This window comes from Temnothorax americanus, unplaced genomic scaffold (genome assembly GCF_048541705.1).
Source record: "Temnothorax americanus isolate GAGA-0224 unplaced genomic scaffold, ASM4854170v1 Scaffold16, whole genome shotgun sequence".
NCBI lineage: Eukaryota > Metazoa > Arthropoda > Insecta > Hymenoptera > Formicidae > Temnothorax > Temnothorax americanus.
In genome coordinates, this window is record NW_027509297.1 from 3,268,827 (window position 1) to 3,294,693 (window position 25,867).

Sequence of the window (25,867 nt, forward strand, 5' to 3'; positions counted from 1 at the left end):
AATGGTGCCCCTTAACGTTTGACTTTATTTTCGGTATAATAAAAAGATAAAGAAAAGTTACAGAGAGGAAGGTCTGGTGAATAGGGCGGATGTGGTAGCACCACAACCCCTTTTTCAGCCAACAATTCTCGAACTGAAAGCGCCCTGTGCTACCGAAAAACCTGAGCACGTGATAAAACATGATCACCTGATCAAGTGCTTTTTTTTAACTTTTTATAACAATCTACGCGACGCTCTTTTTCAATTTAACACAAAACTTTATCGCATATTTTTTGTTCAATATTTTGTCACTCCATAAGAAAACGGTGACGAGATCTACTAATACACATTTATGAAAAACGTTATAACATAACACAGCCGAACGAGTCGAAACTTGTACTACTTTTGAAGGAAGAACTATACTTTACGTTCTACGATGTTACGATTTTTCAGTGCTCCCACATTGTGCGTTATAGATTTAATCTCATTATTTTTCTAACACACACACACACACACACACAGATCTCTATACATTAAATATACCTATATAACACACAACCCATTAGAATATTTTGGATTTCTTATTTTGCAATTGATGTAAGTTACAGATAATTTTATACAAATTCTGTTTTAACTTTAGCAGTTTGTGGATTATTGTTTAAAGGATTAATTAATTTTTCTACTACAGGATGTATAAAATCTGCTCCATTTAATTTTTTGTCAAACAATGTTGATTTGTTTATTGAACAATAACAAAGTTATTATAATAAATTATTTTCTAGCTATTAAATTATTTTGCAGTAAGATGATTGTTGCTTTAATGAACTTTTTGCACAGATTAATAATGTATTTTTAGTAAAGTTTAATATTTATTTCGTATACATTAAATCGTTGGATAAATCAAACGAGTAATTACGAGTATTCTTCAAAACAGACATTTCCAAATAGTAAATATATAAATTGTGAGAGAATTTTTACATTGAACATACGCAATGTAGGTATATCGTCGAAGAAAGAACCGGACACGTAACACTATAACGTAAAGCAATTAGCGAGCGTAGCTGCATATGCAAAAACGCTCTCATTAAATTTCGGTGCAATGTGTCTGATCTCAGCTCTGTCCGTTATTGTTCCGACACTAATGCAGACAACGAGCGATTACATCCATCGCTTCGTTAAATTTATTATGATGAAACTTACACGCCGCATTATCTTGAAAAGCGACCCGCGCCTTTAATGCTGGTTACGTGCAATACGCGCCTGTTGCGAGTTTTAATTAAATGTGTCACGTTCGCGGGATCGTGCGACTGATCTTGCAGTTTAAGCGAGTTTCCAGACTGAAAAAGAGAGCTCCCTTTTTATTCCATCCACCGCGCCATTGCTCGTCCTCTTTCCATCCCCTCGCTGTATATTCCTGCGAGCGGAAATCCAACGCTTGTTTTTTTCTTCTTCCAGGAAAATTAAAAAGATTCTTTCGGAAAAATATTCTTGTTTTATAGGATACTCTCAAAAATCACGTGTATCATATTTTTTGCGATTATAAACAATTTTAAATTGATTCTTTTTTTTACAATTGGTAAAAATTTGGTTAAACTTTCTTTTTTTTCATAATTATTTAATTACCGCGATATTAATTTTTTGACACCAAAGTTTGAAATTGAAATTCTATTAAATTACTTGAACTTAAGAGAATTGTAAAGAAATTATTATCTATATATAATTTGTAGGAGTAAGTTTATAAAGTATTTATTGTTTAATTTATGTTAAATAGTAAATATTCTCTATTGTTTATATATATTTAAAAATTATTTTTAAAAAAAATTTGTTTAAACTGCAAGAATTTTAGTTAAGAATAAGTATGGAGCGATCTATGTACGAAATGTACTGTATGTATAATAATTTTTTTGTACCCGGTCTTAGTATCACTCTTTTTATCTTTGTCTTGTTACTTCAGTATGTTTCTCTGTTTTTTGTTTGTACGCGCGTCGACTCACTGAAATTTTGAACATCAAAGTGCTCATGTCACTCTTTGCAACATAATATACATAAGATTTTACATCTCGAAAAGCTGACATACAAGGAATTTTAGATTTGTCATAACATTTACAAAATTTGGAATTGTACAATTTATTTTTAGCTCCCAATATTTCTCTAATTGGTAAAAGTTCGAAGGGCAAAATGCTCGCTTATATTTTGTCAAGGCAACAAGACTTTCCATTTAGAACAAGACTTTAATCATTTTATATATCTGATTAAATCCATATATTATTTTTACAGAATCCGTTTTCGCAAAATTTGTAAAGAATTTTAAATCACAGATTTGTGTAAAAAATTTAGTTTCTTCTTATTATTTTAATTATTTTATTTATTATTATTATTATTTTATAATTTTATTTATTATTATTATTTTAATCAATAGAATCTACATATTTGTAAGAAATTTATTTTTTTCATAAATCTGCACTTATTGAGTTTATGATAGTAACAGAATCATATTTGTAATTTAATTACTTATTGCTTTGAAGTTAATGCGTTTCTTGTGACATACACATGGAACTTATTTTTGGGGGGAATTTATATAAAGTTTCTAACGACAGGATTATAAACGGTTTCCTGCAATTTCGTGGACTCATGTGATAGATCACTGATATACTCGATTTCTCGGTACAAATTAGATCATTAGTTCTGCCGTGACTATCCAATCGAGATCTCGCGTCCTGCACTTTATTACTCCCGACTCATTGATCTGGATTCGTGTATGGCGGTAACTGGTTACGAGATAATTTATCATTTCGCTGCGCATTGTGTCAGCAATATACCATTACCTTGAAACAGATCAACCAATGTCATAACATTACTGGGAAATAAAATGGAAGTAAAATCGATGTTCCATGTCCGTGCAATTTCAAGAGCATTTTATTTCAGTTTTCTTTCATACTTGAATATCAGATATTTAAAATAAAAAATTGAAAAAAAATTTGATACATTACGATTTTATACATGATGAAAATTTCGCGCGATAAAATTAAATATCTTGTATATTTCGCAATCTTCATTCTAGACTGTTTATATATCCGAGCGAAGGTAGTTTGGTTTCCGATACAAAAAATACTTCGTCTTTTCCTATCTTACCCAATTTGTTTATCTTCGAATAAACTTACGCGCAAGTACCGTGCACGTAAATGCTGCCGGACGGCGATTTAAGTGGTCGGGCGATGTTGTTCCCATGAGAGAGTGAGGAAAAAGGAGCTGGCGATCGTGCCGGAAGCGAACGGGCAAGCCGGATCTCCGCGATCGATATCGGAGATCTTCGAGATAATTGGTAATTAAGCTCGCGAAAGGACTATACGCTTTGCCGATGGGTCATTAGGCTGACCTAACCAGCACAGTCAAGGGATTCTGGGAACACGGACCAACGACACGTCTTCATTAGCCTTTTATAAATGCCACTCGTATCACTCATCCTCTATCTCTCTCTGTTCCTCCCTCTCCCGCCCCCTCTCTCTGTTTTTTTCGCTCGCTCGCTTAGGTGGAACTTCCTCCTACTCTTGCCCCCATGTGCGGTTCGCCAAAGCGCGTTCATGTTACGTGCGTGTATGTTCAGGTACATCATCCCGATCATCCCCATAGTTTACTCTGACCGCCGACAGGGCTGAGTCGCTTTTAGGGACATAACTACTGGAAATGTGGTAATACTAGCAAAAGATCGTCACCAGATTATTCCAATAACATTGCGTTGTTTCCAGAATTGCTAATAATAATTTTAGAGATGTTTCGGTGGGATAATGCAGTTCATGTCTCTTCTCTTGAGTGTTATACTGAATACATTGACCACAATGTGGTCAATGCACACGCTATATAGATTTATCTTTGATACTCAGTTCGTTGATTACGTAGTGCTGATGTTATATATTGTGAACTAATACGAAATGTAATCAGATTTTTTTTGAAATAAGTAAATTTCTTTAATAGAAAAATATTTTCTTATGTTATGATAAGAACAACTGTATAACTGTTTTTAGTAAGTATTTTATACTCCCAATTGTAATTTTTATGCTTATTATGTTTATTCTTAGCTGTAAAATATCTGCATCTGCAAAAGTGTAATTGATGAAGTATCATTGATAATATTGATATCATTATCTCTTGAAACTAAACAGATTATCTCAATGTTTGAATATACCACAACGATCCAGACACTTCCCAGTCTACGAAACAGCTACAATCGTATTAGCTCCAAGTTGCAGCTGTATTGAATACGCCGTTTGTCACGAGAGGTTTCATTGACTTGTGTTCCATGCGCGATAAACTCTATGGTATAGCTTTCTACATAATTATCCGTCTATAATCACACACCTCGATACGTCAGTTCGTCTCTGGATTCACATCGGGTCGTGTGAGTTCACGCGAACGAAGCGGTTGGTTGCGCCTCGATCAAACGGTGACATGCTCGCGTGCGAGCACACCTCGTGCGTAGGCACGCGCATGCATTATCCGCGATATCGCGTTCGGGAATTCCTGGCGAGGCCGCCGAACGTTATTGCCGTTTGTATCGTCTGTAGTGCATCCGCATCGTAGTGCATGGCTCTCCCGTAGGATTAATTGCACAAGAGACCAGGGTAAAAGACCAGACACGGATCTGGACACGGGAGACACCTGAGTAAGAAAGCGCAACAGGAAGCGGGGTGCGGACTGTGTATCGCGTTGCGATAAGCCGAGAGCTAGTACGATATATGTCGCAAGCGAGTTGACGATTTTCGACTCCGACTATGGAATCTGCAACGAAAAGAAAATTGATGGATTTCAGCATAAATATAGAATTGGTTTGAACACGATTATATCTGATCATATATAACATCTTCAAATTAAGCGTCGTGAGAAGAGCTTGAAACTCATGACTGTGCAGACTCATGACAGACTAAACTATTAAAAACTGGAATCTGCCTCTATTATTTTTGTAAATTCCATCACATTTGCTTCTTGAAAGGATATCTTGAACTCTGAAAGAAACTTTTTTGGTTAGAAGACAAGCACGGGGTTGATGATGCAGAGTTCGGTGAAACTTAAACGCTAGATGTATACTTATTCTCGGCTAGTCGGTCTAACTCTTTTGAAATAGTTCGATAACAGTTCTACAATTGTATAAAATAGATTTAGGCGTTGCAAGAGAACAGTAATTGTTTTAAAAGATTAAGATGTTATATCGGAGATTTTTCCGTGTAAATTCTCGAGCCCCGGTCTCCCGGTTCAATAACTCCATTGTTGGCGGCGTCGTAATATTTCCTGGATGCCGATCGACTCCGTTGTTCTGCACCAACGATACTCCGTAATGGCAGCGTTTTACGGGAGAGCGTATGCATCTCCGCGAGCGACCATCGGTATCTGGATAACTATATTATACGGCGTATATACTGGCGCGGAGAAAAGCGCATCGACATAACGGTGCGATCAGCGGTACCTGCTCTTCGAAAAAGTTATCCTACTGGGGAGATCTTTCGAGCGGATGAACTGAGTGAGTGAGCTCTCTCAAAGTTGGTCAAAGGTCTTCCCAGATCGATATTAAGGATCGCGGCGTACAAACTAAGGCACACACCGTTATTAAGTGCCCTTATCGTAATGCGTAATCTAATTACGCCAATAGGAATACATTCCTGTTTAGATTTTGTTACGTGTAAGAATATCTTGCTTATCTTGCTTACCCGCCAGTCTACTTGATGAAGTAAACGAGTAAATTAATTACTGCGGCGAAACCAGTTGGCAGTGCCAATGCCGATATCGACAACGCGTTTAATTCTTAAAACAAACGAGTTCTAAACATGTGTATGTGTATATATATACATATAATTAGTAATAACACAGATTAAGAATGTATACAATTTTGGTATACTCAATATTTGTTGATTTCAATGTTTGTCTACATTGTTAATCTGCGTTATCATTAATTATTATATTTTTTTATATACACATTAATAAATGTAGATAATAAAATCTTAATTACATCTAGTTATTAATGTATTCATTGATAAGATTTGGAAAATTTTGAGATAACTCAATTTTCTTTTCAATAGGAAAAAAATAACTCTAAATCCGTGAAAATTTGTTGACGTTTGATACAATCTATATACTTATGTTTTAGAAGAACTACTTAAAAAAGATCTGATTAATTAAATTGACTCTTGCCGCATTTGCAGGAAGTTTTTAAGAATATACCTCAGAAAGTCAGAGGGACGAGGTATCTTGCGGTAGTCAAGAGAATAACGCCGGTATAAATCGAACAAATGGAAGGTCGTCTTGTTTTCAAATGTTGGCAGCTAGCTTGAACTTTGGTTGAAATTGAACGAGTGGCGGATCCACAGAAACGAAGTCTCAGTCCACTTGGAAGAATCTTCGCGGCCGTGTCTTCCTCTCTCTCTCTCTCTCTCTCTCTCTCTCTCTCTCTCTCTCTCTCTCTCTCTCTCTCTCTTTTTCTCTCTTTCTCTCTCCCCCTTCCCTTTTCGCTCCTCTTTTCCTCCCTCGTCGACGATCCTCCCGTATCGTGACTCCCCGCGGCGTGTTCCCACGTCGAACCAGCGTCTTCTGGGTTTTCACCAGCGCCGTGGTTGATTACGATACCTACGCCCTCGCTCTCGAAGAGCTATCGTGCGCTCTCACCCGAGCTCTCTAGGCTAGGTCAGTACCATAAACGTTTCACTTGCACGCTGACACGCATTCACGGGCGGCCACGTGTTCTCCACTAACACGCCGCAGTGGGGACCGAGCAATAACCTATGACACAAACCGATTGTTTATTGATATCGAAACGCAATCATAAAATCACAGTTCAATCGCGGTTGTATAAGCATGATGGAAGATTCATTTCTCTTAGCTGCACTTTCTTGCAATTAGAATGAAGCAAGTATACATCGATGTTTCGTACATAGAAAATTGCAAGTTATCAAGACAATAAATGTAGGATAATTGAAAAGAATAAATCTAAACACACACACACATACTAGCGATTTGCCATAAATTTTAATATTTACATTTCTAAAAATCTGACCGTGTTACAAATAATACTAATAATTGCATATTACTTATAAACATTAAATTCACTAGTTAAGGTAAATTCAAGTACAAGAGGGATACGTCAATGAGAACTCTGCATGTAATATAAAGGAGATACCTCAACTAATCGCCTTTGACAAACTTAGTATGATGTTTACCGATGTCAAAGCGGAGAGTAAACCTATTGAGTTCCTCTACTCCATGTCGTTACAATCTGTGCGGTATCCATACTCATCTTGATTAATTGCAACCTTATTTTCGCAAAAATCTTCCTTTGTACACACACATCTTGGGAATATTATAATATAAATATTATACTCTCTAAGAATCTCTGAAAAATTATTAATGCGTGATATAATTGTTAATTAATTTATACAAATTTTAGAAATATTTCAAAAAATCTTGTAATTTTTGAGTATATGTTTTGAGTATATATTTAGATTATGCGTATACTTAATTTTTTATTATATTAGATGCGTTCTCGCGATATCACTAACAATAAGATAAACTAAAAGAAGTGTCACGTGAATAGGAGAGACCACAATCTATATGGATGTTTTATGTTCTTATTATTAGCCATTTGATCCTTTGTTGTTTCGATGTTTCGCATTGCTGCAATCGTACGTGCCGATTGCACGTGCATGCGTGCACATTCGACCACCCGCGATCGTCGCTAAACACGATAATACCCACGTGTGCGAAGCGTTGTTTCCTCCTCGATTTGATAGCGATCTAGGCTTTCATTGCAAAGGAGCGGTTGCTGAAACCTTTTCAGAACGGCCTGGTGTTACTCGAACCTCTTCCTGGAGCAAGATAAGAAGGAATTCATGAATTCACATTTTATAAACGAGATTGAAATACATCGGAACGCACCGCGTATATCCGTCAATCGATCTCATTCTTAAATTTACATATTGAAACTAACTTTTCCGGTTTCCCGAAGCTTTTTCGTAAATTAAAGATTACTTCAGGCATACTGTTTTCTCAGATCTTGTTTCCAGAAGTGATATATTTAACTTCTTACAAATCTGAGAGATAAATTAAGTGTGTTTTCGTCTGTTAATATTAGCAATGTTAAAAAATTCAGAAATGTTGAGTGACAAATAATATATAAACAAAATATCACGTTTTACATCTCCGAATTTTAAAACGACTGTTATTTATTGGATGTTTTCTCCGCTATAAATCCTGAAGATATAAAGAACACAAATTACGCATTTCCTGAAAGACTCTTTGTTTCGCAATGAGTCCAACGCGGCATGTCGACATGGTCCACGAATTCAGTAAGTTGATTTATTTTATCTCTCTCCCCTTTGTCTCGAGCCTTCAAAGCCGCGTATAGCCGTGGACTTTTAAACCCGATGGATACAAATTGGCGCACCGATTCTCATCTTCTCGATCATCGTCGTCGTCGTTGCCGTCATCGTTGTCGTCTTCGTCGTTTCGTGTCCAGCACCGACGCCGCTGTCGAGAGAGGCTGTCCCGTAAGTGGGCCACTCACCTGAATACTTTGTGGCAATCAAGACTTGCTCTTGAAGTATGGGACAGCGCGAGAGCGGAGGAAGGAGCGACAGGAGCAGGCGAACGGGGAGAGCAACCGGACAGCACGAAGAGGAACGGAGATAAGCCGAGAGGAAGACGGAGAAGGAGAAGCTCGTTGCTCCTTGTCCGTCACCGGTCAGTCGTTCTGCAGGGTGCTTACGGTGCGCTTCCTCGCGGCTGCTCTCGCGATCGATCGAAATCGCAACGCGATTCAGCGCGGCTCAGCTTACTCGAGGATGATTACTCTGAGGGCAACCAGGCCGGGATCTCTTCGTCCTCCGCATTGTGGCAGAGAATTTTGTCCCGTTTGCAGGTAACTTACGTAACTGTTTCGGCTAGACGCTCCATCGTGTTTTGATAGTGAAACACTTAGAATTATATTGATTCAGTTATTATTCACATCACAATAATTCTTTATCCACTATATGTGCTTATGTTTATCATTGTATCAGATGAGTCTTCTTCAGGATTAGAAATTTAGTCATGAATTCGTTTTTATCTTCAAAATAATTATTATTGCAACTTGCAACTAATGCAACGGTTTTGTCGAATGTATTAAGTTAAAATGAATGTTTTGTTAATATAGCTTTTAAGGTGGAAAATATTTTTCAAATATAATCAATCTCCAACTTAAACAATTTATAGCATTATTATGCATGTGTTCATTATTGTTATTAATTAGTAGATATAATTACAAATTATATCAAGTCATGGTTCACTCATTCCTGTCAATCGCGTGCCAATATATGCAACGATAAAAATCACTTGGCCAAACCGATATCGATTAGCGTTCTAGCGTATAGTATGATTCTAACAGCGCGTGTTTAGGGCGATCTTTTAGGCCGATAAATTTCGCAACTTCGGTGGGCGCGCGTCGCGTAACCGAGACTGACGTAACCGGCTATTAAACTTACACTTTAATGCGCGTTTCAACCGGGAAGAAGACGTAAGAGTCGGATGATCGATCGCTAAGTGGCGTGCACCATAAACGAGTGGGGAACCTGGGACATGATACGTGCGCGTCACGGAAAGGTCCGGAGGGAAGCGCACAAAACCGTGTCAAGAGCACGCCTCAGAAATAATTAGTTTGCCCATCATTAGAGAAAGATTTATCGAGGTGGTGCGCGGAGGTCCCGCGGCTTCCCACACTTCGTCTTCGTCTTCGACCTCGCTCAGGTACGCTTGCGCGCGACTGGAGGAATCCGCCGGATCAGCGACCCGATCGATTTGTAGTCGGGTAAAAGCCCTTGCCCGTCTTGCCAGCCACCTTGTTGCTTTCATGAGCTGATCAGGTGTCGGGAATCTATTTCTTCCCACCCAACATGCAAGCACGAAACCCTTGTTATAAAGAGAAAAACTTGGAATTGGCACGCTCGTGTCAAACGACTTGTGACAAATGCAAATCTTGTGACTTCATGCAAATTGGAAATAAGATTGAATTAAAATTACTCTCATGGAAATTATATTGCTCCTCTCTCACTGAATCAGGACTATTTGATCTTCCAGAAAGAAATGTGTTGGCTCGTGTTTCGATAATAGGAGTTTGTTGTTGCATGCATATTTATTTCCTTGTGCAATTTCAAGAATTTATAAAACAGTTTACAACATCTAATGTGCTCGATCTTTTCGCACTGACATAAGATGCAGCTGCTAAACAGAAGTTGCTTACGAAGCAAACTAAATGCCAAATTTGCGAAACCTGTATTCAATCGACAATATAATGATATGACTCACAGAGTTGCTGTCACGAAATCTTCTGCCGGCTCACCGATTCTCATTACCGCAGCTTAAAAGATGGCATAATCGTGGATCTGATTTATGTAAAAAAAATTTATACTGACGAAAGGTATACATGAAGCGGCACGGTTTACATCGGGTTGTTTCAGCTCGTAAAATAACGGCGCGAGGAAAGATCTCGTTGAGAACCTGAGAATTATTCTCTCCCGATTAGTACTTAATACGTTTTCATGTGGCTTCCGCAATCGTTATCCCCGTGATCTCGCATCATCAATCAACCTCGCCAGCTACCGCGCGTTTCATGCCTGTCGACGACGATCATGCGTAAATCTGTAAGGAGCTAAGATATTTACATCGAAACACGACTCATGCCGTTTCTTTCGATTATAAACAGGCAGAGACAAGCTGAAATCAAGTGTTGCATGTAATTGCATTTTGTAATCGCGTTTGTTGCCTTCTGAAATCACGCTACCAGTTTCCTTAATAAGAAAACAATCTCTTTGAATTTACTAAGAAATATTAATTCGCGAGAAGTTAATTAAATATCAAATAATATATTAATCGCATGCTCAAATAAGATTTTCTTTTTTTCTCTTTTTTCCATCTATATTATCTAATTTAATCTGAAGCTCAAGATACTTACTATTTATTGAATTTTTATCTTATGGCATGTTTCACGTGACAGCGCGTTCAATCTTCACCACGGAATCGTCGACGTTTTTCGTGTCACTCGTGGATTAGTCGGCAGTCTATTGCCGGTTGTCTTCTTCGGCCGTCAAAGTCTCCGAGAAACCAGATCGCCGCACGAAAGAAACGTCGGCGACGGTCGATGAATAAATCGTGTGGCGACGATCGGTTTTTGCAACCGGCGAGCTCGAGACTGCTTTTGTAGCGTGCTCGGCGGAAATCGTTTCGAACGTTTTAACGAAGTCGCCTTTACAACTTTCCGTCTCTTTAAAGTCGCTTTTTCATAGTGTAGAGGGTCTTCAGTTTGCGTATTCTTTGGTTGCTTATACTAAAATGCCGATATATTTTGTTAAAAAATTTATCATACATTACTATACTATATACAAATATATATTTTAAATATTTTAAGAACAAATACTGATTTGTACATTTTATTATTAAATGTATTGTATTAAATTAAATGCATTACTTGATTAAAATACCGATTCTTTTTTATAAATATCGGATTTCTCTATTTTCTTTAATTAATTTTTTTGTTTGATTATATATATATACTTTTTATATTTATTAGTTTATCATGCATTATTAATATCTCTTGTTAGTTATTATTAATATGTTATTATCTTCTATTTTGTGCACAGCGGCTTTTAACTTGCGGCAATAACGGCAATTACTCTTGGCATGTTGGCCAGCCAATTCACGCGGAGAAAAACGCAAATTGATTTACAAACGTGAAAGATTTAGAGAATTGATTTTTTCGTTCACCCCGACACGTTGTATATTGTTGCTCGAATACCAGGTCGACGTAACGGGAGCAGTACATAAATGTTCCTGTTCCTTCCTATTCTGGGCAGCAGGAAGAAGTGTCTGCTAGTGGTAGTGGCATTTATGGAGCTCTGGAGAGAAATAGCAGAGACGATATATCAGAGATGAGAGAAGAGCGAGAGAATATAGAGAGAAGTAAAGATGGAAAGAGAGAGAGCAAAAGGTAGATAAAGAGAGGGAGAGCATTGCAAATTTATTACGAGAATCTTCGATTTTTATTGGAACAATAATAGATATACACATAAACGTCAAAAGAACTCAAACCGTAGATATACAAAGGAATAACTAATGGCAAAAAGGGTATGAGAAAGCCAGAGACTTCCTGTGAACAAACATATGACATGCACGCGCGTACATAGACGTGTATGGAGACAGGACTATGATTTTATACGATCTCTTTTGAATTCGCCTGCTATCGTTCAGCATCTGCTTTCGCGTTTCTCTCGCGAAAATATTCATACACGTGTCACAAGAACGAGACGACGCTGAAACCGACCCATCCGTCCGCCTTCTCCGTCTTCCTCTTCGTCGTTGCCGTCTACGCGCCGGTCTGCCTGCCTGCTCGTACACGCGCGAAAATACATTTTCTGAAAGATCGCGAGCTCACTGTGGTTGCTGCACCAGTTTTCATTCACGATGCCTCCGCCATACTTTCACGAAGTTAAACTGGTTTTCGCGAACGACCCACGTACAGATATACACCGCCGGTTCGCACATAGGCGTGTTCAATGCCAAGTGTCGGTCATCTCGTTTTGACGATGCGTGCGTACAAGGTGTTTAACAATCCGTAGCATAATTGAGAGAGATGGATGATTTTTTTGTTATCTTTTTAGCAGTTACAGCGAAAGTTTGTTGCGTCTGAAGCTTTCTAAAAAAAAATTTTATGACAATGTAAATGGATGAAACTTTCAGGTATGAATATGTTAAAATGTCTTATTTTAATGTTTTAAACGGGAAAAAAAGAAAAATCAACGTGTTCCGACAAAACCTTATTTTCTGAAAATTGTTTTCACTTTAAGTCTTTGGATACAATCGCACATTTAGCTCGCGAAAATTGAGTTTCCGCCTTTTAGGACACAATATAACGTTGTGTAAAGCTCACTCCTTTTTTTGCTGTGTAAGCTATTGGACAGACCAATAAGCGTTACGTGGCTTGGCTCCAGCGATAAATTCATGTTTTTTACGAACGCGGAGGGATATAGCTGATACGTTAACACGCTAACGTATATCAGCCGAGACGATACCTCGCTTCCACTTGGCCCATAGGAGCTCTAGTCGGATGATTAATTACTCACGCGTATAAAGTTTCTTAATTATACTAGCCGCGCGCCGCTAGACACTTTATTTCGCCTTGTTGCGGCTACTATATGCATCGGGGCGTATATTGGTAGCTAGGTTGAAGGGGTGAGAGTATAAGTCGACGTGTAATGAGGAGTAAGAAGAATGTGCATGGAAAATACAAGCTCCCGTAGCCATGCCGCACATCTAGGGCTAAATGCGGTTATCCGAACATAATTAAACTGATCGTAACCGAGACTCGTAATTATAATTAGACCTGAAATATATGTACTCGTATGTAATAAAGTCCAAATGTTTAATAAAATATATAAGAGAACCGCGTTTTTATTTTTTCAATATAATTACACTTTATATATATTTTAATATATTTTTCAGAACAATGAATTTTTCCATGTCACTAAAAAAATATTCTGAATCTTTATCCTTAAAATAATTTAACACTACGGAGATTATTTCTTCATCAACTGTCCTACAGCTCCGATTTAACTCCTAGTGATTATTTTTTTATTTTCAAAATTGAAGTTCGATTTATGTGGAACAAAATTTATAAATTACAAAGAAGTGATCTCGGCAGTGTTGAACTATTTTAAAGACGAAAAGTCGAGAATATTTTTTATAGTATAGAAAAATTAATTCATTATTTAAAAAAAAATAAAATAAAAAATTGAAATAAAGAGCAGTTATATTTTGAAAAATAAAATTTTTTAAGATTTATTATCTTGTTTATTGGACTCGGAAATTTTTGGACGTTATACTACTATAGTCTATTAAATCGACTAATGTTTACTCCGTTTAGTTTGATATTCACAAAATAGTGGTTGTCTTGAACGATATTCTTTTTTTTATTAAAGCTATATTTTCATATAGAACTGTTTGAATCGAATATCATTTTTCTCGATATCTCTTTCTCTTAAAAGGAAGAAAACAGAATCACCTACCTTTTTCTATTTCCGAATTCAAACAAGCATGTGTTCTTCGCATCTGGTGATACGATCTGCAGGATTGATTCATCGATCGGGAATATCGGGAAAATTTTCTTTGTCAAGTGGTTGGAGAGGAATGTGGGGAAGATCTGGAACATGATACCCGAGCAGGTATCCGCGACGAGACGTTTCGGAGGATGAACGAGGTGACTTTCAGACAAATCCGTTGTATTTTTTTGTTGCGAAAATGGATGTTATGCTACGCAAGGATGAATACGCAGCCTTGAATTTTCGGAACGAAACGCACAGCGAACGCGATGCAAATAAAACACCCACGCATCGACGGTTACCTCGCAAACACGCTCGACGTGGTATCGTAAATATTTGAACATCGAAGAGAGGCAAGCGTCGACTTATCGGCGGATGTTGGCTATTTTCTGGACGGCCGTTATTTTCCACTACACAGTTTTCTATATAGAAAATCGCATTTTTTTCCCGAATTGCGCTCGATGTAAAATATAACGTGATTGCCTTATACGTTAGGCATTTTTTAAATAAATTTGGTATAAAAATTGTGGATAGATATCTTTTTTAAAATTTATATTTATATTTTTTTTAAATTGAATATATACGCGTTAAGAGACTTTACTAAGAATCGAGTATACCACAATTAATTATGTTACGTAGTCTAGCAAAGAATTTTTCTTAGATAACACTGGTTTTATAAAATTTATTATTATTGGCTCGCGTTATAGTTTCTATCTCAAATATACTGTTACGAATCATACTAGTACATGAAAATTTACACATGCTGCACAGGATGTGTTAATCACCACCAATGTATGTATTTATATAAATACTTTTTATTTTTAAATTTAGATCTAAATTGTTTTCAAATCTTAAGTCTTTGCTAACACATGATGTTCAATTGACATAACGTGTTGCAATATTTAATTCAAACGTAATGTAATCTTTGAGCCAAACAGTCACATTCAATGTAAATTACGCGGCGAAAAAGAAATGGAAGAACGTTTTGACACTAATTAGCTGGAATTCAAGCTTCGAACTTTGAGCGAACTAGAATTAACCTTCTTCCGTAAATAAAGAAACGACTCCATTATTACGAAAGTCTATAATGGGAATGGCACGTCCTTAACCCGATTCCTACGAAACCGGGGTGCAATTGAATCGCGCCGGGCCGCCGGATATACATATGTTCCTTTACTGAAAACGGGACTTCTATTGTGATGTAAAGGAGGTAGAACAGATATGTTTGTTTCCTCAGGTGGTGATGTTGCCATTTGCCAACGCGAAGTATTTAATTCGGAGTATTAACCTTGCAAACCGTGTTCTTTTTTCTCTGTCTTCTTTCTTTTCTTATTTCTATTTGTCCATCTATTTATTTATCTATTTCTATCTTCCGCAGCCGAAGATCGGGCGTTTCCCATAAGTGTGAAACACCAAAACTCTCTTAACATCCATCGGAACGTCTTAACCGAGCTACACACCAAGCCCATAAAAGTACTTCGCGTTACATGGAGACTCGCTCGTCGTTTCTCACTGTCATATAAACACTGCCTTTCCGCACGAGCCACCGCGTTGCAGCCGCAAGAAAAGTCGGAATCTCTGTTAGCACCTTCAACGTTTCTTAAGAATTTTCTGCCTATTATACTGCACCAAGGCACGATTTCTTATACTTCCGTAGTTGCATCACACTGCATGAGTTCAAGCTGAACCATTATCTACATTTCCTTTCTCTATCTATAATATAGCCTGAGATGTAATATAATAGAATTGCTTATCTGTGTTAGTTAATCGTGATCGAGTTCGATTACGCTTTATCGCGGCGAGGGCATCTCGTACAATTTGCAAATTTCTCGAGGTTGTTAATAAATTTAATTAGCTTCTTTTTTGTTATGTAAATATAGATGCAATTAAGATATTTAGCATTTAACATTAGAATCATTTTGATCGACGAATTAAACGTCAAGAATACAAAAGCTCAATAAAACCATATTATTTAGCAATTTTAAGAAAATGTGTTTTTGTATTAGTAGAATTTTCTTATAATTTTAAACTTAATTCACAAAATATTGAATTCAAGAAACACAAGAAAAAATATTTCATTAAAATTTTACCTTAAATATACATATTGTCTGCAAATTATTTGGAATATTATAATTCCAAAAATTTAAAAACAATATATTCACTGTATTATCATATACGCGCGTTGAGGTTGTATTGCTGCATAATTATGATAATTTACACAATTATCTTATGTTTAAATGTAACATGTAATTAACTCTAATATTTTATGAGAGATAATATTGTATGATTCGGAATCTATCTATTAGTTAATAATTATTTATATAAAATCACATATTTAATTATCCCATATGTTTATAAATTTTGTTTTTATATATGGTTATTAAAAAAACAGCTTTCTTAAGTTTTTTATTGTTAGTAGTATAAAAAATTTACCTTATACATATAAAACTCAAGAATTTATAATTTACAATATAAAATATAATTTAAACATATATACCAAAAACACATATGTAAAAATGCATATATACTTTTACTGCTGGTATAGGTACGACTTTATACTATGCAGTATGTTTTTTATCTTTATCATCGAAAGTAAATCTTTCTAGAAAGTATTTATGACTTTAAATTAGATTTATTTAAGCTCCCTACTTCGTACAATGATTAACGCAAATCGTGCGAATGAGGGAAAATTATCTTCAAAGAAATTACTTTTAAGCAACATACAGGTCTTTGTGTTAAATTCGTCGTGAAATTAATGACTGAGTTGATGTAGAAGTTCCATTTGTCTTAAGAAACACATTTCTTTTCAGAACTTGCAACCATCATCATATATAGAAAGTCCTTTTGTATATGACCTTAATGTATATGATCATTTATTCGTACGATCGCACAATGAGCTTCTCGAAATTATTCTTTGTTGCCACATCACATGATTAATATTGGAGAAAACTAAATTGGTAAAAAGGATCATCAAGCGGATGATGATCAAAGACATTTTGTCTCTCGCAGAATTATGCGGTGAAGCATACATGATAAACTTTATATTAGCTATTTGTTAGATTTGTCCTGATAGAACTTACTTCATTTTTCTTGTATAATATCAAGCAATTAAATTCTGTTGGAAAAATACTTGCGTACAGCTATAAAATGAGAAAATTGTTGTTAAAGTAAAATCCATCGACGCGGATACGTATATAAATTATTAATTAAACGTTAAAAATAGTGAGTTTTATGTCGATAGAATATATAATTATAGAATTTGTTCTGGACAATGAAATTTAATTAGCTTTGTTTGAAATTCAATTGTTAAGAAGGAATGTTACTAAAATGAAATTTATTGAAATCTAACAAAGAGCTCTTTCGCAGCGTACAATTTTGCAGTAAAACCATTTTGTTTTTAATGCACGGTTTCCTAATAATATTTATAATAGTAATTAAATATATTTATAATAACAATTGGCTAAGCAACTAATTATTTCAAAATGCAAGGAATTAAATGATTCGCACGTGGCTCACGTGTGTATGTGTTATACTTTCCATCCGTATACGTATGTCCCTTTTGACACTCTCCACATGTTTGAGCGGTCTGTATGCACCGGAAGGAAGCGCAAGCGATCGAAGTGCAAGACGCCGGCTGTATGCGCCAGCACGCCGCCAAGAATAGCGCGACGCGGCGGTGTCGCCCGGGAATGCCTGGAATCGTTCGTGAGAGTATGAACGGACAGTCCAGAGGCAATGCCTATGACAGGAGGTAATGGAAGCGAGGGCCGGGTGACGAGGAGAACGCGAAACTCAACAGGCGAAGCACGTTTCTCTCGTTCGTTCATGGAAAACAGTCGAGAATCGATACGTTTCTATCGAATAATCGTGCGTTTCTTATTAACATAGCTAGTTCAGAATGTAAGAATAAGTAGCTGGGTAAATATCTAAGGCATGCAGGGAAGAAGCAAAACTAACGCAGTTTTGCTAGGTTCGTAACTCTGTTTCACAACCAGAAAATAATAAAGTGACAGTAGCATGTAAGACATTATTACTGTTAACCGCAAATGTTTTATATAAAAGAGAAGAACAGCTCTAATGATTAAATTGTTCAGCTTATGATTTTTAATATGCAACATGTGTGCTGCACATGCTGAAAACATATTAGACGAATGCATATAGACGGAGAAAAAGGAGAGGATTAGTAGACAGTAATTTATAGCGCGACGAGGATATCGATGAGCATGGATTACCGGCGGCGTGTGATTAATTGTCGCTGTATTAGTTACCGTTACGACGTGGCCAAACTCGATTAATTACCATGCCGTCGCGCGTCACCGTACTTTATAAGCTGCCGGGTAAACGCGCCTTTTTTACGCGCCGCGGAGGGTAACGTATGAGCGCGGATTAATTAACGATGAATATCGACATCGGGGCGACGCGACGTTGCGAAAAGTGGCCGCGGTTCGATTCGTTTAACGATAACGTCGGCCGTTTTCGCCGGCTGTCACGACGGCACGAGCGTAAACGACCCGCAGTAATAAGTTTGATATTAATGTGCGTTATCAAGAGCGGACTTGGGGAATACTGAAGTTTCCCGGCGCGGTAGAATAGCACACGAGAGACCCAGATATGGACATAGCGAAGTTCTGCTTTATTCGGCCCATTTGTAATCTTTAGGGAGTTTGAATGACTTCAGAATTATCCGCGATCAAAACTTATCAATGTCATGACTCTTCATTCTGTCTTTACCACACCCTTTTAATATTTTAAAGGATGGAAGGGCTATTTTTTAAAGACAAGTAGAACAAGAAAATATGAATGGACATTAATTATAGTAAATGATATAATAAGATAATTATGAAGAAAATAATTATGTTAATATTTTGTATATTGACTTAATTTTATTTCCTTTTACTGTAGGTATACAATCATTAAGGATTTGAATTATTGTATGCAATTGTCTTATATTGTTGCTTATATCTGAGCAATAAGAGTTAAATAATATTTTTTTTCTAATAAATATTAAATCTTTCAATGTATGATAAGTTTTTTCATGTTCCATAACAATTATTCTATTCAGTAAATATTCGACATGTTATAAATTATAAGATCTCTTAAAATTATTTTTATGCTCGAAAGAGATTGGCAGTTGTCTTCACTTCTTATTTTGCGGTTTCCATTCATCGAGCACGAAGCGTAAAAAGCAGTCACTTTCAGACTCGTACAAAACTTGCTCGCGGAATTTCATTGTTTGTAAACACTCGTACTTGGCTAAAACCTTTTGGAAGCGAAATTTCCTCGACCTGCATTGGCAGGTTCTTAGTATTCCGAATTGGTCTCGAGGCAGTCGTAAAGAAGAGAATCGCTGGTAACGGACGGGCAAAAACTGAACGAAATTCGTGTGTTCCATCGTTCCTGCATGAGTTACGGGAATCGGACGGTATTGCTATAACGAAGCAACGACTACAGCCATTTATAATTGTTAAGAGTTCCGATGAATGAGCGATCTGCGCGGCCGCGAGGCTTTTCCACCTAAGCGCTGCGATCATTCACGGGATCGTTCCTCTCTCTCTTAGCTAGGCTGCGTCCGCGAACATTGCTTTAAAGAAAATATCTTCGCTAAAATTAATCGTTATATTTAGTCTGAATCATTCTGTCGGCGATGATACGGAATTGTTTTGTATTTCTTACGGCGAAATGTGGTGTCCCGAGGACTACACGCGAAATTGTTGAGATAATTAGTGAGTCAGAATACGTTCTAGAATAATGCTTCTCCAACCCCGCATACTTCGTAGCGCGCGTAGTCTTTCTCCGCCCCTGATTCTGCTACGCGCTTCCTCGCTCTCACGAGTAACCGAGGTGGTTACCGCGATAGCAGTAGACTCGGCGAATCATCCGTCTGCAACAGAAACCCCGAGATATGTATCTCTCTACCTTGGCTAACAACCAGAGATTAACGAGTTGCTTTATCCGTCGACGTACACCCGTCCGCTGCGCGCCGCGGCGGCCGTAGAGATACGAATTCTTTTCGCGGCCGTACGAAGCGGGGTAAGAATGGAGGATGGTATCATATCTAGTCGGGAAGGAGTTCTTGGGACGGGCAGACAGCGTTAATCACACTTGCGAGAAAATAATACAGCTTTGTCGGGGAAAATGCAACATCGCTATATTATACGTGACGCGACCGTATAGTGATATGATTTTCTAATTTAAAAAAGGTTCGGTGATCGCCGATGTCATTAAAATAATGATTACATAATTTGTGACATAATACATTTTATTAGTTTATATTGATAGATATACTATTATGAAATTTTTTTGTGACTTTAAGCGATATATATATTACGAATTACGAATATATATAATATAATATTTTCTGAAAATTGCACCAAATCAAATCTGATTAAAGTTTCCCAACGAACGATTGCAGTTACGGTCGACTATGGTTTCACACCGGCATCATGCTTGCGCGAATTTGAATCGTCTTAGTCGTCGTGGTCCTTCATGGTCGATTGACAGTAATCTTGAATAAAAAAGCGAAAATAGGTGCCGAAGTGAATTATTCGTTCTTGATGTGCAGTGAAATTGTGTAATTATCGGAACGTAATTATATGCGCGTTGCGTGTACTTGTGTTAAATGAATTAAGCGGCACATACGGATACATACTCGTACATATATATATCCATGCAGACGCATTATAACTATCGCGGCAGATCTAATGGATCTGTTTCTCGCAATTCTGAATTATGTTAATGAACTATTTCAGTGACTGTGTTAATCGATGAAACGTTCAAGGATGCGGTGCTGGATAGATTAATTCAAATTGGTCACTGAAATTACTTGAAATTGAATAATAAATTCAAAATTCTTGATTTTAGATAAAACTTGTAATTATAATTATTAACTAAGATTATACTAACAATAAGTTATCTTAAATTTTCACATATGCATTCTTTGATGAATTTGGAATTGACATTGGTAAAATTGTTATCTTTGCATTTATGATAAGCAGTTTGAAAGGAATATGAACAAATAACAAAACTTTACTTTTTTATTTTTAATCAAATAGAGAGAGATTTTATAGGTAAAGAAAATACGAAAAATCTATATACACTTAGATTTTGGCTTGAAAAATCTGTAATTTAAATCATTTAATTTAAATTAATATGATTATATTTATTAAAGGTGAATTTTTATTTGAATATTTTAGAAATATTTGAGAGTATTTAGAAATATTGCATTATTCAAGTTTCGTATTACCAGAGATATAAAACGGATTCTGTATAGATTATACGTATATTGCATTCTTTGTGTCTTCCTTTTTCTTCATCGGGAAATTCTCGTGCACGGTAAGACGATACTCTCGCAATGTACTTTCCGCGTGCAATTGTGCATACACACAATACAATCAAAAAAAGCGAAAAAAAAAGAAGAATTGTTTGCTCGTGCGATGCGCTTTGTAATCGCTCCGACTCCGGTCGGTCCCCGCATGTCTACATGGGAAACGCACGCCACCGTACTTTTGCGATTCTTTGCTCCCGAAGTACAATAGTCTTCATAAACTCGAGGCACTTTTTAAATAGTTTTAGTTAAATGATGAATGCTAAAACATATCGCGATAACGTAATTCCTGTTTCTAAAAATTAAAGCAAAAATAAAATTAAAATTAAATGGAAACTAACATTGAGATTTCCGAGTCTTACGTGATATTTTATCAAAGTTGAAATATAATGCTAATGATAAAAATCAAAGAAAGAGAATGATAACATTGATAACAACGATAAAAGTCTTCTTTAAAATGTACCAAATGACTAATCTAGAAATTCTTCTGAAAAGAATACTTAAGTTTCCGTTAATGAATCGGTGATCCGTACAAAGGTGGATTAGTGGCAAGACACTTAGTTCCGCAGCTATTGATACGCATTCCCGTTACAGATGAAATTTCGATGAATATGGAATGTGCTTGTGAACGGTACTGTAAGGTAAATTCTGCGTGCACATGCGCTTACACAAACGTACACTTACACTGTCTGTGACAAGCGAGGCGTGTGCATTGTCGAAAATGAATATTATACATATAACATACGCGTATGTGCGTATATACGCGAATATGTGTACCAGCACAGCGACCACTCAGCGTTTTGATCTCCCACCAGTTTCTATTGTGGCGAACGCCAGCGACCAGGCAGCAAGAAGCCATCGTGGTACCATCCCAGTCGTTGCTTAGACCCCGAGAGCGCTTCTCGAGCCGTCTTCGACACGAGCTGATAGTTTCTTAACGCGTTCGCGAGATCGAAAGTGAGATCGGGCTACGTGCATCGTCGATTCCAGATTATTTTAGTGATATGACATTGCGACAACGTGATGCCGCCAAATTGGTAAATATTGATCCATTCTACACGTTTTTATAGCGATTAAACAAATGATTTTTATTTATCGGTTAATATATATTTATTCAGTCAAGCTATATAAAAACTATATAAAGCATTTGTCCAAATCTAATAAGATATCCTGATATCGTATAGAATAACAGTGTAATGATCTTTTTATGATAAAATTAATAACTGTTATAAAATAGTTTATTTTAATTATGCACGAGAAGTATTAAATTAGATGTCTGCAGATTTTTTTTACATGCGTAAGATCTTAAATACTAAAAGAAACATAAGTTTCAGAGGAGCAATATTTCTTATCGTTTATATATATTTAGCAGAAAATTATTTCTATTTTATCTGATATATTTATATATATGATCTGGCAAAAGAGAAGCAAACAGCAAACAGTAAACAGCAAATATATAGCTATTACGAGCATTAGCATGTTCTTTATTTTCTCTTTTTTTATTTATTGGTACTTTTTATTAAAACGCGTTTAAGAATTGATATAAACTTTGTCAGCAAAACATCTTTACACTAATAAGATTAATTCTGACTTATATGTGATGTTATATTGGGAGTATTATTTATTGCTTGAGAATGGAGTTCAGAAATGGCATAGGATGTGAATTCATTGTATTGTGGCTTAAAATAACTGAAATATCTGAGAAAATTTGAAAGAAAAATGTACCTTTCTTCCTTTATTTGTTATAGACATATTAGTCGTTTTTAAATACGAATTAAAAAAAAATAGATATGCTGTTATTGTCAGTAATAATCGCATTGAGAACTTGATTTTTGCAATCGTGTGAGTTAATCTCAAAATGTATAGCACTATCATTTCTGGTCGTTCTTTAATGTTGAAAAAAGGGACACTCGCGAAGAGAGAGAGAGAGAGAGAGAGAGAGAGAGAGAGAGAGAGAGGCGCAATTGCTTGAAGGTAATAACTGAAGGGAGAAATTTTTCTTCGGGCGTCAGTGCTGGTTATGCAAAGAGCATGCTTGAGACGATTCGACGCCTCAGACGTGCATCTGCATCCGCGATGCAACAGGTGCAACGCGTTCGGGAATGCATTTGAATAATTGGGACGTACGCCGAGCGCGCGAGAACTACCTCGTATTGCGTCAGGATGTCTTGGCAAGATCGATCATGGTGATCCAAGATGAATTTAGTTATGGCCGCGCTCGATGCATCTTTCCTTGCATGATGTAGCTCGATAGCTATTCTTCGCGTAATTTATGAAAACTTTATCATAAGATCAATTTTTAGAGGAAAAACGTTATTTTCGGTCAGGACTGGATCTTGATAGCCTACTAATATTATTCGTGTTAATTTTGTGTACAATTCTTCGTCTTAGCAAACCGAGCGTTGTCACTCACGGTCTTGAAACGCAATTTCAACTAAAACTAGCACAGTACAATCACAAATTGATAATCAATATAATCACACTAACACAAATCTTTGGAATATTGAAGATATACGATATGAAAATATAATATATATAGGATAGGATACGAAATATTTATCATAAGAATATTATGAAGAAACATCTAAATTAAATTATTACATATCTACGTATTCACACAGAACGATCAAACGAACTTTAGCAGTACAGTTTGATAATTTTAAGTGGATTTATTATGTCAGAACCTATTCTAAATCTTTCTAAAATGAAGAAAGAATAGTTTACAGATTATAATAATACAGATAGCTGTTAAATTTGCTTTTTTTTACCTAATGTAATATGCTTTTATCGATTCCCAAGTCTAAATAATCACTGAATTACACTTGCTCAATTTGTCGGTGACTATTTTATATATTCTACTGTTATATGGAAATTTTATTACAATTAATGTATTATATAGACATATTTTACATAACAATTATTACAATTAATTAAAATTTTGAGATAACGCAGAAGTCGTTAAATAAATTTCATTAGACGTGATAAAATTTATTTAACGACTTCTGCGGTATCTTTAAATTTTTTAAAATATTTGATTTACATATTATCGAAAATTTATTCGCATTCTCGCTTTGATACATACATTACTTTATCCGAATCGAAAAGTATAAGTATAATTAAAAAAAAAAAAAACATTACCTCACGTTACCGCTTATCTCAAGAATATAACGGAAATAGCTTTTAATTGAGATACAGCTGAATTTTGATGTACGATTTAATTGATTTACAATTTTTGGTATTCGTGACATTTATCCTCTTGTTTATAATCTCGTCAAGTTTCACGCATAAATCAATCATTTAAAAATATTGCAACGAGTCGTATATTTGATACATTGACATTTCAAAATTCACGATACATTCAACGGCTGTAAATCATATCAACATCTGCATTTAAAGCTGTGATTTACATTATCAAATTTTATTATTTTATATGGAATAAAATTTATAATATATTTTTGCTTTTTTCTTGCATTTGTTTACTATCTTCAGAAAGCTGATGGAATTTAATCTTGCTAGTTTAAAGGTTTTTGATTATCCATTAATTATAAATTATAAATCATGAGAAGATTATATAAGGTACCCTAGTTCTTTCCCTTAATTCTTGCAATTGTTGGAATTCTAAACGATTCGATTTCATTAGATAAGTGAATAATTCACGTTCTCTTTGCACAGAAATATCTCTGAGATATAAGCGGACTTTGATGTCGACTGTTATTACTATTTGATTCCTCTTGTTCTGTATTTCTTGCGCTTTGGCCACTATGACGTGTACAATATTAATAATTCATTATACCGCGTTAATGTTCCTAACGGCTCTTCGCATGATTACATTTTTAATTTCGATTCCACCATTAACCCAAAATTAGCAGATACCTGATTTTATTTTACATAAATTAGTTAAATCTGTTTCTTTCTCATTTGAATGTCGCTTGTCCTAAAATAAACATAATCTCAGAAAATGAATGATTCTTCTTGTATTGTGTGAACAGTCTAATGTACTTGATCAGAGCTATAACTATGATTATAGAAGATTTTATGTTATCTAATCTCGAAATAGGAACTTTCTATAAAGCATTATTTGCAACGCACTTAACTTTTTAAAAATGTAATTATCTTGTCTTTTTAAATCTTCTGCTTTTTTATACGATTGTTAGAATATCTCTGTAGATTATAAGTGTCCTTTTGTCAAAAAAGGAGAGTCATGCGGTAAGCGGCAAAAGCCGGGCGTAATCGAAGTTGTTGGCAGTACGACGTGACGCGTTGATTCCCTTGAAACGCACTCATGAATCTCGTTCACGATTCGATGACATTCCGTGGCGATTGTCGGCCCCTTGACTTTCACTCCCGCGCGTTTCGTTGATCGTTTGTGTCCGAGGCACGATCACGAGCCGTGACTCGGCCGTTATAGAAGGTGAGGGCAGGAAAGGAAGAGCGTGCCTCGTTTCCTCCGAGTTCATTG

General features: G+C 36.1%; 1 protein-coding gene across 5 annotated transcripts in view; it reads left to right on the plus strand.

The window, feature by feature from the left end:
- Positions 1-25,867, plus strand: part of Fhos (Formin homology 2 domain containing) — a 138,419-nt gene that overhangs the window by 63,359 nt on the left and 49,193 nt on the right. The window contains exon 1 of one of the 5 annotated variants that reach the window (XM_077402736.1): positions 22,287-22,445. The exons of the other annotated variants lie outside the window; for them this stretch is intronic. Coding sequence (XP_077258862.1) covers positions 22,432-22,445 — 14 coding nt within the window. The 5' untranslated portion in view covers positions 22,287-22,431. Of the gene's footprint in view, positions 1-22,286; positions 22,446-25,867 lie in introns of those variants that run through there. 5 annotated transcript variants of the gene reach the window in all.